The sequence below is a fragment of the Mastomys coucha genome, unplaced genomic scaffold (assembly GCF_008632895.1).
Source record: "Mastomys coucha isolate ucsf_1 unplaced genomic scaffold, UCSF_Mcou_1 pScaffold15, whole genome shotgun sequence".
Lineage (NCBI taxonomy): Eukaryota > Metazoa > Chordata > Mammalia > Rodentia > Muridae > Mastomys > Mastomys coucha.
Genome location: NW_022196897.1, coordinates 25,758,081 through 25,772,602, shown reverse-complemented (window position 1 = coordinate 25,772,602; position 14,522 = coordinate 25,758,081). Strand labels below are relative to the sequence as shown.

General features: G+C 40.6%; 1 protein-coding gene, 1 long non-coding RNA gene and 1 pseudogene across 20 annotated transcripts in view; 1 reads left to right on the top strand and 2 right to left on the bottom strand.

Moving 5' to 3' along the window:
* Dennd1a (DENN domain containing 1A) overlaps window positions 1-14,522 on the top strand; it is a 486,221-nt gene that overhangs the window by 253,831 nt on the left and 217,868 nt on the right. For all 19 annotated transcript variants that reach the window (XM_031370095.1, XM_031370090.1, XM_031370085.1 and 16 more), the window contains one exon: window positions 4,483-4,593. In XM_031370095.1, coding sequence (XP_031225955.1) covers window positions 4,483-4,593 — 111 coding nt within the window. The remainder of the gene's footprint in view (window positions 1-4,482; window positions 4,594-14,522) is intronic.
* On the bottom strand, window positions 680-6,746 carry LOC116090099. The gene is made up of 3 exons (XR_004118552.1): window positions 6,666-6,746; window positions 3,583-3,630; window positions 680-769 (listed from the first exon to the last, which is right to left on the bottom strand). It is a non-coding gene; the product is annotated as an uncharacterized LOC116090099 (long non-coding RNA).
* LOC116090515 overlaps window positions 14,219-14,522 on the bottom strand; it is a 1,558-nt pseudogene continuing 1,254 nt past the window's right edge.

Sequence of the window (14,522 nt, the reverse complement as noted above, 5' to 3'; positions counted from 1 at the left end):
ACTAGCATCTGCTTTGAAGGCTCCAAGGAGTACCCAGCTTAGAGTCGGTTCTTTGGTTTGAGGATTATCTCATTTCCCTATGGTATTGAACCTAAGACGCTTTCTCTCTAAGCCACACGATATCCCCTCCTGGGCCCAGTTCGTTCCAACCCCACCCCTGACCTCCACCTGCTTCATAACCTCAGGCATGGATCACAGTGAGTGTGAAGCCCCCAGCCACCTAGGCTGGTGCTAGAGCCAACAGAGAGCAAGGAAGGAACAGCTCCTGGGAGGTGCTCCTTAGGGGCATGGGGTTTGCAAGGTGTTGCTCCCCTTTGTCTGGATTGAGACCTTCACCAATGTCTTTTTGTACAGATGAGAAATAGAAGCTAAGGGTTCAAGGACATGATGTAGCATGTACCTTCCAAAAATCCATCTTCAATGCTGCACTGTCTGGAGTCCCCCTTGGATCTGAATTCTGGCCAGACTGGCACTTTCATATTCTTGCTGTCCAGCCATACAGGGGATGGGAGAGGTGAACAGTGTATAATAAAGTTCAAGCAAACAAAGGAGTTTCCTCAAGCCTAGAAACACACTGGTGGAAAAAAAAAAACAAACAAAAAACCTAAGACCAGAGTGCAGAGCCCAGGAAACAGTCCTCCAAGCAAGGTCCTCTTTTCCTGGCAGGAGTATTACCTGATAGTAACTGGCACAGGATGAAGGGACAGGTCCTCGGGCTTCCCTGTGATGGGACTGCCATGTCCAGAGTGTCATGCTGAGGAACAGGGAGCTGAAAGCCATGTTCAACAGAAATGGTTAGTTAGAAGGAGGGTTGACATCCAAACAGATAGGCACTGAAATGTTTGGACAGACAGAAAGAACCATGGAGGCCACAATGCCCAAGAGCCTTTCTTCCTCCTCTCTCCAAATCTAATTTGTCGTCAAGTCCTATAGTTAAAAGTGGTTTTGTTTTTTGTTTTGTTTTGTTCTTAAACATGTATACCTAAAGTTTTCTTTTGAACTGATTACACATTTGAATTCTTTTCTCCCTGGAGTGTGGCAGTAGCCAGGTAAGTGGTTAATAGTTCCTCCCATTTGCCTTCTTTTTTCTCCACTGCCAAAGACTTCGAGAATTTTTTTCTTTTTTTAGTTTTTGTTTTATGTATGTAGCTGTTTTGCATGTATGTATGTCTGTGCATCACATATGTTCATGGTGTCCACAGAGGCCAGAAGAGTGTGTCAGATCCTCTATAACTGGAGTTACAGAACTTTGTGAGCTTCCATGTGGATGCTGGGAATTGAACCCAGGTCCTGTGGAAGAGTAGCCAATGCTCTTAACTGTCTCTCTAGCCTCAAGGAGCTCATTTTGAAACCCAAATGTGATCCTGTCTTCTTTTCTGTGGACCTTTCACTAGCACTGAGTAACTGGTCACCTATCTGACTCAGCCTGAGTTTCTGTCAGGTGCCTTTTTCTTCCTAATATACTGTACTGCCTCTGCTAGACCTGTGCCACTCTCCTGTGTCCTGCTTACCAGAGCCAAAGGACAGGTAGTCTTCAACCACTTGTTTCCTCCACATATGAATTTATTCTTACAACAAACTGCTAGATCCTGGGCTTTGTAATTTATCCAAAGGTACTCAGCCTAGTGGAAAAACATACTTGAATCTTAGTTACTATAAGACAGGGACAAATTGCCATGGAAACACAAAGGAGCATTTGGCAGAGGAGTCCAGGAACCCTTCCAGGAGGAGGTGACACAGGGCTGATATCCTCAAATAAATGAACATGTTTAGAACAGAGAAGAGTATTCTGAGGGGAAGTAAAGGCCTGATGGGTGGGAACTGACAGGGCAAGTCTGAGAAGTTGAGCTTTACCATAGATCTTAAGCTATTGGGCACTTAACAGCAAGAGGGAGATCCCTGTCTCCAGGGGCTTCCTCTGAGCCCAAGCTTGGCGGAAACTAAGAGTGAGCCAGGTCCCACTCTGCCCTGCAATTGCTCCCCTGTCCAAGAAGTTCCTGGGTTCGGGCCGTTGGCATTCCCTCCCACTCTGGCGGGTGGCATCCCAGAAGGAAAGAGGCAGGGGAGGAAGCAGATAAGAAAGACAGCTTCTGTTTAGACACAAATATCTTGGTGATCAGCACAGATGGGATGAGAAATACCAAAAAAAGTACATGACAGTTTAGAAAGAATTTGGCTAAATGTTACATATTTTTAACATACCTGTGTAGAGTTTTGGACCAAGCACCTGAGTCCCTCCAATCTCAACTGGGAATGGGGGCCTGCCTCAGTTGAGTGGTGTTTAATTTCAAAAACACACCCTTCCCCATCCTCAAAAGTATTCTTGTGATTTTTTTTTTCCTCCCACCAAAATAAGGCACAGGATTTGTCTCTGACGCTGTGTCTCCCTATTTGGACGGCAAGCTGTGTAACATATTTCTCCTCAGCGTGAAGCTTCTTGGCAGACTCTTGAGGCCACGTTTTGGTGGCTTCAGAGTTATCTTTGGATCTGTCAAAAGTGCTAATGGGCTTTCTGGCCTTCTTTAAGCTCCTCATTTCTATTTTCTTGTTACTTCTATCCTCTTCTAAAAGAAAAATTCATATAATTCATCAGCATTTAAGCTCTCTGAAACGCTCAGCTGAGGGCCTTGTATTTTTGTTTGTGAGAACTGCTCTGCCGTGTCACTGTCTCGGGAACAAACCCCACCCTGACATCATTAACTCAGTGCTCCTCAGTCCACTGGGCAGAGAAATGCTTCTTGGCCGGTTTCATCCAACTTTAGTGCTCATTTAATTTTTTTCATGGAGTTTGTTAGGAGGCAAACTGGTATAGCTGTTAAAAGATAACTTTTAGATTCAAGAGACCTGCTCTTGGCTCTGCTGTTTCTAACTGGGTGATCTTTAAAAACAACTAAGGCTTTGTAAGCTTTCATTTCTCCATTGAGACATGATAATGCCTACCTAAAGGTTATTAGGAGGAATAGAAAGAACATAGGTAAAGCACACATGGCCTGGCTTGTAAGGATTCCTCTATAAATAGGGCAACAATTCCCTAAGGGGCAAGAGAGTTCCCCCTTCTTTGCACATATATTTCCTCTTATTTTCCCCTACACTCAATATTTTTGAGTATGATATTTTAACTTTAAGGTATTATATATTTAAACCCCAGACTGAGTCTTCTGTTGTTCACTTATCATGTGACCCTTGTTATATTACATCACTTTTCTGTGCTTCTGTTTTACAACTTTAAATAGAGAAAATGACATCTAGTACAAGGAATGGTTTTAGCATGATGACCGATGTAAAGCCTCATCATGGTAGATAGTGAATGAGCAATATCTAGGAGGGACAGTGTAGGGGAGTGGTTAGTGTAGGGGAGTAAAGCTATCAATCCACTTGCTCTTTATTTGTAACATCTGGTGGTTAGCCTAATATCTGGTCTAACAGTAATAAATCATGAGATAAGTGTTCATTCTTATCCTTAACCATAATATTGTAGAAAAGCACTTTATGGTATTTTGCATATAAAATCTACTGGTTTACTTAAATTATGGGTTGTAGATCTTTAATCATGATAAACTGCCACTCGTGGCAATAGCTTACCTTCCCTCCTTTCATTTCCTGAGAGTTGCATTGTGCAGCATCAAAACCCTGTAACGTTAAAGAAATTAGCATATTTGTGTATATTATTAATGTCAGATGGATATAGAAAGGGTTATAGAAATGAAATGTTTTCTATTTCTCTGCTGAAATCTGAAGAGTTCTAATCCATAATGCTAATTAAAGGAATGAACCCCAGGATACAGGGGAAAAACAAAAGCTGTTTAAAATACTTTATTGTCACAACTTGCTGCTGGTTATCTACATCTCCCCTTTAAGTGAAGTGTTTGGGAGTTGTAAGTCTTTGAAATTGCTTTCATTCTAGCAGAGCCAGTTTGGAGAGTGTATGCTATGGATTCAAACAGTAAGGATGAGGCAGGCAACGCCCACCTTTGTGCTAGGATCTCCTGGGTAGTGCCTGAAGCTTGGACACTTTCTTTTGCTAGGATGCATAGCACCATATATTGGAAAAGTTCTAGGACCTGGGGTCCAAAGACAAGAGCAGAGTCCTGTCTTCATTGCTTATTAGACCACTTGATCTCAGAGAATCTCCCTCAGCCTTGGTCTGTCTCATCGTTTTGAGATTGTAGAGTTCCTGTGCTTCTCATCCTTTGGAATGACATGAAAAGCAAACACAGTGCTATGTACGACGACCTCAAGTTGTAACCCATAATCACCACACAAAGATACAGTTGCTTGGGCTGCTCATCTCCAGGGCCTCTTTGAACTTTGCATTTCATGATTTCATACATGAGTGGAGCTGGGGCTTCCAGGTAGAAAGAGTAGGAGAGGAAGAAGAGCACGTGCCTTCTGATTATTTGCTTTCTCCTGCTTTTATGAGATACTATTCGTAATAAGAACAAACAAAATAAGCCACAAGCCTTGCTTTCTTCTTTTTCCTAGAGAAATCTGACAGAATATTTTGTGGCTGTGGATGTGAACAACATGTTGCATCTGTACGCCAGCATGCTGTATGAACGCCGGATCCTCATCATCTGCAGCAAGCTCAGTACCGTGAGTAGACCGTCTCAAGACGGCTTTGCAGTCATCTAATTTTAATTGAAGGATGTATCGGCAAGATTAAAGAAAATTTTAGGAAAGTGAATCAGCCACATTCCCCTCATATGGTAATACATCATTGTCATTAATTATTCATGTCCCTTTACAGTGTCAAAGCCCATTTCATTTATTCTTACAGTCTCATGATCAATTATAAATAGTTTTGTGCCGATCTCCACATAAGCTTATTTTGGTCACTTCTTTAAAATGCCAGCACTATATGCCATTGTAGTGATAAGGTTATGTATGACTTACTATAGTCTTCTTCTTTTGGTGGCCCTTTAGGTTGTCAATAGGTAAATACTCCAGTAGATGATACTGCAGCAAACATCTTTGAGCTCCCTGTTATTGGAACAACCCACATATATATGGGAACTTTGTAAATAATATATATGTTAAGCAGTGGGACCTCTGGTCAAAGGCTTTGATAAGCACCAAGAATTGGGGGCTGCCGGATTGTTTCCCCAGAAGGCTGAGCCTGTGAACAGTGAATGTTGTCATCTGTATACAAGTGAACCACTCACTCTCACTACAGCCTTTACTAGGATTGTCTGTGTCTTCATATGTATTGTCTGTCTGCTTGAGCTACCTTTTAATCTTGTAATAAAAATAGGTATAAAATGATATATTAAGTTTTAACTTTAATATCTTTGGTTAGAGGTAACTATTTTCCATTAGTTTATTTCCTCTGGGTATTTCATTAATATCTTTTCCCATTTATCTTAGAAGGAGTTTGATGACTTGTTCTTTTTTGTGGGTTTTAAAGAAATTGGGTATGTGGTGTGTGTATGTGTGTGTGTGTGATTTGCATGTTTGGAAGTAAATGTGTATACGTGGCCATGCATTTATGTACATGTAGAGGCCCAAGGATGATGCCAGGTAGCTTTCTCTACTTTATATTTTGAGACTAGGTCTCTCATTGAACCTGGCACTTGAGGTTTCAGACATTTTGTTTAGCCAGGGATTCCATGTCTCATCTTCCTACCTACTGAGATTACTAGCAAGCCACCACCCCATCCAGCTTTTTTATGTGAGATCAGGAGATCTAAACTCTAATCCTCACATTTAACATGGCAAGTGCTTTACCCATTGAGCCATCTCTGAAACCCTGCTTTTGTCTGTTTGAGATAGGATTTCTGCTTTATAATCCAGACTTGCCTTGATCTCACTATATAGCCCAAACTGACCCCAAAGGCATGGCTGGCAGTCCTACTTCAGCCTGGGATTCAAGTGTGAGCCACCAGGCCCAGACTGCTTTTTTTTTTTCTAAGTTAGAGTGAGTTCATATATTGTATTAATAATAACTTTTGTTGTATGTTTAACATAATTTTTCTTATTTAAATTTTAATTTTTTTACCTGATAAGTATGATTAATAATCTTATGAAAGTTCTTAGGCAAATATTCCAGAAGGTTAAAATCACTTTATAGTAAATACTGATATTATTTCATCTAGTCACTGGTAGTAATTTAGTGAAACTGCTTTATTACATTTATCTACCCACTTACTCAACTTGTTAGCATGTGTGTGTTCACATAAACCTGTGTTTAGAGGCCAGAGAACATCTTTGTGTCTCTTTCTCAAGCTCTGTGCATCTTCTTTTAAAAAAAAAAAATTTATTTATTTTTATTTATATGAATACACTATAATTGTCTTCAGACACACCAGAAGAAGGCAATAGATCCCATTACAGATGGTTGTGAGCCACCATGTGGTTGCTGGGAATTGAACTCATTGCCTATCCTTGTGGGTGAACTATCCTCTATAACCAGTTACTCTGAGTGTCCATGGACTTTGTCTCACAGTGTATTTCAATAGTCAACATCAAACAAAAATAGACAAAAATTCCTGATTTCCTGAAACTTGCATTTGAGTAAAGGAGACCCTAAATCAGAGCATACACTACCTGAGGCGTACCCAGGAATGGAGAGAGACAGGAATGGAGGAGACAGTGGAGAGGAGTGGGGAAAGGGATCAGGATTTTCTCTGGCATGAGAAACGCCTTGTTTAAAAGGTTCTTCTTAGTACCTCATTCTGCCTCCATGCCACCTCAAGGAAGTGCTCCAGCAGAGAAACAAGAGCTTAGTTCTGCCCAGTCTTTGTCTCTCCTCTGCTGGTGCTTTCCAAAGTGTACACCAACATGATACAGAGACTCCTAAACCTTTATGACAAAACATGGGCAGGGAGGTGGCTCCAAAAGTAAAGGCGCTTGCTGCCAAGACTGATAACCTAAAGTCAGTCTTCAACACCCATGTGGTGGTGGTGGAAGGAAAGAACTTACTACTGCAAGTTGTCCTCCAACCTCCATATACACATATGCATGCATACACACACATATAAATGAATGTAACTTTCAAACAAACAAAAAAGACAACCTCCTGTGAGTCATATCCACTTTGTCCCACTTATATTCTTCCCTTTACCACTTTAATATTCTCCCCTTTAGAACAGAATTCCTCAAAAATTATGTTTCCTGTCTAGTCTCTCTGCTCTTGTTTGCTCACCATTTTACTGGAGTAGCTTTCGGGTGAGCAGCTGACCTCATGTTAGTAAAATTAAAATGAGTTAATACTTGCAAAATCTTAGGACTAATCTGCCATGTAGTACGTGTACATGTTCATAAAAATCAATAAATGCTTTAATGAGAGGTCAGATTTTAATATTTTAAATCAAAAACCAAAAAATGGTTATTTAGAAATAAGGTTAATTCTGTGCTATGTGACTGAGTTAAAGGTAAGGAGGATAATTAAGCAGAATCATTGCTAAGGTTTCAAACATGTATTATTTTTACTTTTTTTGTGGGTAGGGTTGTAAGGCTTTGTTTGTTTACAGATGGTTGACTGCAGCCAAGGTCTGGGTTCTGTGACTGGTCCTCAAACTACCATGTTCTTGGGAGATGAGATTCTGCTCCTAGCCAGAAGGCACACAGTAGGCATCCAGATTCTCTTCTGTATGTGGAGTCTCTGAGGTTGAAGGAGCTGAGCAGACAGGAGTTGGGTTCAAGCCTTTGGTTCTCTCCAGATTCAGGATCTGAATGAAGGTTTTACCATTGTTGCCTCTGACTTCATCCAGCACAGCTTTTACTTACTCATAGAGGAGGCAGATGTGAAGTCTGTTTCTGCCTGAGGTGTTCTGAGGACCCTCACGGAACAGCCTGATGTGGCTATATTACCTCAACAAACTATGGTCTCTAGTTTGCCTGATAAGATACAGCTTAATGCTCTTCACAGCTGTTGAGGATCTGAAAAATAAAGGTTACTGAGCACTCCAGAGTGCAACTTCTGTAATATAGACTGTCTGAAGACAAACCTAGCACTGCTTAGTTCAGAGTCAGATAATGTGTATCCCAGGGTGTCCTGGTCAATAATGTTGTGATATTCTGTTTAAGACAAATGTAAGTTTTTGTTCTCTTTGCTCAGTTAATGTTTATTGATTGCTTTCCTTTATAAATGATAAATAGGGAAGGCTTGGCTAAATCTTGTTCTCTGATTTCTTGGAACACAAGAATCCTATTTTTCTCCCATATTTTCACATCCAAGTTTAACTCATTGCTTTTTGGAAATACTGTGGGCAGCTTATATATCAAAGATAGGGACATCTTAGAAATGATGCCTTGTAATACCATGATTACTCCACATATTTAGAATTATTTCTATTTTATAGAGATCCCTGTTCATTTGGAAATGTGAACGAAAAACTTGCTTGAAGTCAATGTAATAGAGGGAAAGAAAGAGACAGAGCCACAAAATAGATCATGATGTAGAAGGAATTTTCTAGAAAGAAATAGTCAGAAACTATGGGTACAAGGGAATCTCAGCCCCTTCAGAATTCTTATTTTGCCACCAGTTTCTATTATTTGGGACTGTTTTGTGTGGGAACCACTACTAGAACAGATAATAGAATAGGTTACTAAGTGCATCCACCCCACGAAGAAAATTAGAAAAGTCTTATAAAAAGCCAAAATGATAAGAGCTGGTGGATAAGGTAACTGGATGAGCTGGTTGTGCTGATCTAGATGAAAAGTAAGCCAGGCTACATAGCAATTAGAGGTTTTGTGTAGCTCCACAAAACCAGACTACCAGAGAAGGTCACAGATAGCATCTCCAGAATAAATGTCTACATCACCTTCATATAGACCCACACTCAGTATTTTATAAGGCAAACCCTTACCACTTTCTTAAGATTCTTTTACATAAACTTTCTGAACCATATACTCAGTGTATAAAGTGCTATGTAACATACATTCTTGTGCATACTCAAATCCACATGCATATTTGCATGTGTATATGTCTATGGCATCTGTGATTATCATATTCTCAGTTTTTGTAGCAACTCCAGGAGCAACCTGGTTTTATTACCTTTCTGCACATAAAAAAACTACTAACAATCAAAAAGTTGAAATAGCTTGTCTAAGATAAGCTGAAGAGATAAAATTAAAAACTTCTTTTGGGAACAGGCCTTTCTGGCTACATCGTACTGCCTCCTTGGTAACTTTCCACTTGTCATGAGTTCCTCATGACATTTATACACCCAGAAACATTCTTGACCTGATTCCATTGACCATGGATCTGAGTGCCTGCTGTTGCCTTCACATGCACACAGCTACCCCCACTACCACCATGTGCCCAGGTGCCCAGCTCAATTCTGGGCACAAGGGATGCACACCTCTGTCTCGGCCAATGCCCCTTCCTCTACCATTGTCAGTGCTTTGTTAGACTCCATGTCTGCCCAGCCTCCCCAGCTACCTTGATCAGAACCTTGGGGACTCTGAGCCACCACAATGGTTTCAGGGGCCAACGGCTGTACTTCTTTCCAGCTTTCTGTCTCTTGACTATAACTGTCCCCTTTATAAGTTAGGGGTGCTAAAAGAACTTTCAAAACCCCAGACTCTAGAGTTAATTGATGAAAAGGCATGTTTACTTTACTAAGGAATTTATTTAGGCTATCCAGGGGATGGGTTTAAACAAATACTTAAGAAGAAAGCACTATTGGGTGGCAAATCAATTAAGCAATTGAGCTTCCACACATAATTATGTATAGATCCCATAACTGTGAGAACAATTAATATTTTTCTAGTGTACCTCATTTAGAGAAAAGAAAAAACTAATACAAAACTATTTTTCTATTTCTTCTCAGCTAGACAAACACACATTTTCCCCCAGAGAATCTAGGTCCTATGTACTGATGCCCTGGACAAGTGGTAGGTGATAATTGTGTCTTGTCGACACACCCCCAACTTGGCCTTTGTAGATGTTTCAGTGTTCACGAGAAGTCCTGGATCCTTTCCCAACCTTGCCTATCCCATCACACTCACTCATGAAGACAGCAGTCCATTGTCTGAGCACACCATCTGCTCTGGTGACCTGAGAAAGGACAGTTTGTAGCTGAGGCACATTTTCAGATTTGCTTTAATTTTCACTTCTTTTTGGAGGAACTCCACCTTACCATGGCTGTGTCAGCCCAGGCAGTGGCCAGGCATCTTACCAGCATATGCAAAGCTTTCCTGGTTCTTCTGCACTAGAACAAACTAATCCTGTTTACTTATCTGTAGCCCTTGAAGCAAAGAAGAGAGTGGCAGTTTAAGGAGGTTTGAAACACTGGACTTGAGCCAGGGCTTCTTTGCCTGCACACTCCACTCTGCATGTTCCAGCCGTAGGAACAAACTGCATTATTTTGTTTCAAACTGTGCTCAAGGGAAGCCAAGACCTTGTAACTGGAAACTTCCCAAACAGTGAAGTCTAAGACTAAATTTAGTGTTCTATTTAAAAAATAAAATAAATCGAACATTTTGTTTGTTCATCTTTTATATGTTGAGAGAGGGGGTAGGGTTGAGATTAACCTAGTCACACTGACAACCTAAGAAGAATATTCAAAGAAGTGAGAAGCAAGCTAATCCCTTTGGTGAAGAGGGAAATCCTTAACAAAATGTAATGAAGTGGCATGAAATACAGGCTCAGCAGCCAAACTCACGAGTGGAGTGGCATAGCCTCTTTAATCTCCATTACATAAAATTTTATCGTGGCTCAGAGAATATGAAAAACTGTTAAAAGTAAATGAAAGAAACCTCCACTGATAAGAAGTAGGAGAAAAGATTGCTATGTTTTATTTATACCATTTTTTAAAACATAAATATAATTCACTGCTTTTTGAACTGTATTCATTTAATTATGTGTAAGTTGGTTTTCTTCTGTTCACCCTGAACTGTAACTGCAGCAAAAAGAACCTTGTGATGTTGAGGAGACTATAATACAATACAGTGTGTTAGCAGTAGAGCCTGTGATCCTTTGATACAACCTCAGCCCACCTCAGTCTCCACACTGATTTTCATCCCCCTCTATTGCCACTTCTGTAGTTTGAACAAACACTGAGCACCTGCTTTGCACTAGACAAGACATTTAGATTATTAGCAATTCCAAATACTGTCAGAAACACACAGAACACATGCTAAAAAAGCAGGTTCACAGACAGCATCTCTAAGCACTTTGGTTCAAAAGGTCTAGTGCAGAATCCAGGATGTTTAGTTTTATTTTTCCAGATTTCCCTATTGATTGATATGCAGCCAGATTTGGGATCATGGAGCATAACTGTTCTTCCCCTCAGAAACAATATTAATTTGTTGGTGTTGTTGGTTATGTACTACTGGTTTATCTCCACTTAGAACTATATAACAGAGATTGTATAAGACAGTCGTGAAGACAGACTAGCACTTAGTTCTTTGAAAGATCTTCTCTTTGCGAGTTTTGGTTGTGGCCTTGACCAGTCTAGAGAAGGGCATCTCTAAGCATAATCTATCCAGCTTCTCATAGTGCTGTGGAGACCAGAGCAACCTACCATGCGACTCGGGGCGCATGGGTGATAATAGATCCAGAAGCCAGATAGGGATTTCATTAAAACATGCCTAAATTTTATTACTTGAGCAATAGGGGCAATTTACAGAATAAATATATTTTTCTGGGGAGTGGGAGCAGTGCGTCTGTGTATGTATAGTTGTATTCACCTGGAAGGTATATGTGGTAACTAGAACCTGATACTGAGAGGCCTTTCCTTAATAATTTCTCTACATTATTACTATTTGTGTTGTTTGTTTGTTTATTTTGAGACAATTTATCACTCAACCTGAAACTAGTTGTTTGCACTAGGCTGGCTGACCAATGAGGCCCCAGGATCTTCCTGTCTTCAGCCCCCAGCTCTCGGTTACAAGCATGCACTTCCACACCCAGCTTTTTTATGTGTTCTAAAGATCTAAATTCAAATGCTCGAGCTTATGCAACAATCTGTTGAGCCACTGAAATGTTTCCCAGCCCTGGATATTCGTTAGGTTTTAGCAGTAAGAGATTATTTCTTATGACTCATAAATTATACTTCTACCCAAGAAACACAAATGGGCAATATTAAAGTTACTTCCCTCTTAATACATTTGAAAATCTCTAAATGGGGCCCACTTTGGCCAACATCTCAAAGGCATTTGTTAAGGAAGCAACACTGAAGCACTATATACTATGTTAGTTGGAAGAGGATTTATCATTTCCTCTGATGGTTTTGAAAGTAGCAACTATGGACACTTTGGAGTGCTGTGAGACTAGGCCATGCACACAAGGATGTATACAAACATAAGAGAAGAATCACAGGTTTGCTTTTCTCCTAGCTCATTGGCTACTGAATCTCCCAGCTAGATGCCTCAGACACTCCTATTGGTAGAATCTTCCTCAGAAAAGGACAGCAGGGTTGGAGGAGAGAGAGTCAGACTTCAAGTCAGGGTCACTCTGTTCTGATGCTGCCTGTCTCTGCCTGCCTTACACTTCATCCCCTTGAGCCATTTTTAGCCACATGGGCAAACTGACCTCTGACATCTCTCCACTGTTTACTCTAAAAGTGGGACTGGTAAGGGGTTCATAATCATAGAAGAGGTAAAACCATAACCCAGCACTGACTACACACTATTCATTCTGTGAAAACCACTTGCCACTGAAAGTCATCTTTGGAGGCAATGACCCCTGATCTAACTTTCAGAATCAAAGAAGGTGGTAGAGATCCTGGAGCATTTTTTTCATGCTGTGTGTATATGACTGATAGTGGTGATGGTGAAATCCTCAAGCCACAGAGTAATCATAGCAACATGAAGGTTTTGCGTCTCCACTCATGTCCCACTAGTCACTTAGTCACTGGCTGAAGGGTCATTCAACAGAGCTTAAGTGGCCCAAGTAGCTGCTGTATTTACATGGCTCACCTGGCTTCCCAAAGGAAAGAATATAAGCAGCCTCTCTATCTTCATTCACCCAGCTCAGAAAGCTCTGGTGCGCCAATCTCCACTGCTCGATGCTCGCCCCAGGCAGAATCAGGGATTCCTTCTGTATATGCTGACATACTTGAACCTCTATTATAGCACCTCTTTCATAATGCTTTTGTGTTGAAGTTGATTGTTTGCATTTTGATCTTTCTCTGTCTATTTTAACTTGCTTGAGGGCATGGTGTGTACACATAGTGGATGCTCAGTAATTGTCCGATTAATGTAGATCAGAGCACAAAGGCAGCTTCATGAGAGTAGAGAACAGGCGCAGAAGCCCGCCTTACCAAGGTTCATATCCTAGCTCAGACCTGAGCTCTGTGACCATAGGCAAATTTTCTTACCTGCAAAATGGAGACATTAATACAACTCCCTCATAGAGCTGTTATGGGAGATGAATTAGTTAAACACGTGTGAAGCATATTTCCCATGTAAATATAGTCATGAAAGTGGCTAGTTATGGTCTTTAGTCTTTCTGAGTTTGCTCTAACTTGCTAAGGTTGGATTTGGGATTTGCTCCATAAGGGAGATTTTTTTTTATCTATTCATTCAAGGTTAAGAACTCACCACCTATTTCTCTCTTTCCCCATTGATACTGCTTATGACTCCCAATTTAATTATGTTAGGTTTCTTTTGGTGTGTTTGTTTGTTGAGACAGAGTCTTTCTTTGTAGTCCTAGCTGTCCTGGCATTCACTCTATAGACCAGGCTGGCCTCAAACTCAGAGATCTTCCTATCTTCTGAGTCCTGGTAGTAAAGGTGTGTGCCACCACACCTGGCTTGTTAGGTCTCTTTGAAAAAAAAAAAAAATCATTAAAACACTGGTATAAATCCATTAGTTAAACATAAACTATAATCTTAAGAGGTTTGAAAGTAAATATAAATTCACTTAGACTCAATGAGATGACCAACTGATTTCTTTCTGAGTGCCAGCTTTGATCTGCTGATGACAGATGCACATTAGGAGGGATCCTGTGGCCATCTCCTTGTTCAGCAGTGACTGTCACAGGCACAGAATAGAGGTACAGCCACACACTTGCTGTCTGTCTTTATATGGCTTTTTCTTAATCATGCAACCTTGCCTTTTTCTTTTTCACCTTAAAGATGAAAAGAAGTGCTCTCCTCTCTTGTGGCGGCTTCTCCCGACGAAACGCAGCTCACCTTGCTGTAGTTTCTGTCTCAGCTTTGGGAGCCTAACACTTGTCTCTGGCAGTTTGCTTTGCTTTGATGTTTTGAAGTGTCAAATCTTGGCAGGAAAGCTCTTTACTCTGATTAATAACTTGCTCTAATTACTCTAGCTAGGAGGTAGCTATAAAAAGAAAATGGAAAGAGGAGAATTAAGCGAGAAAGCTGCTGCTCCACCAGATCATAGAGTTCTCCGAGGCCTGACTTTACTTGACCACATTGGAATTTGTTTGGCTTTGGTTTTCCTTTTCCTAAAGATAATGGAGGAGGAGGAGAGCTAAGCTGAGTTCCACCAACCACAAGAGAAACTACCTGAAGAAAGATTTCTTCCCTTACTCATCTAAATAGGAGCACTGCATCTCGTCTTCTAAGCAGGACATTCTTTTTTTTTTTTTTCCTATCACAATTCATATTTAT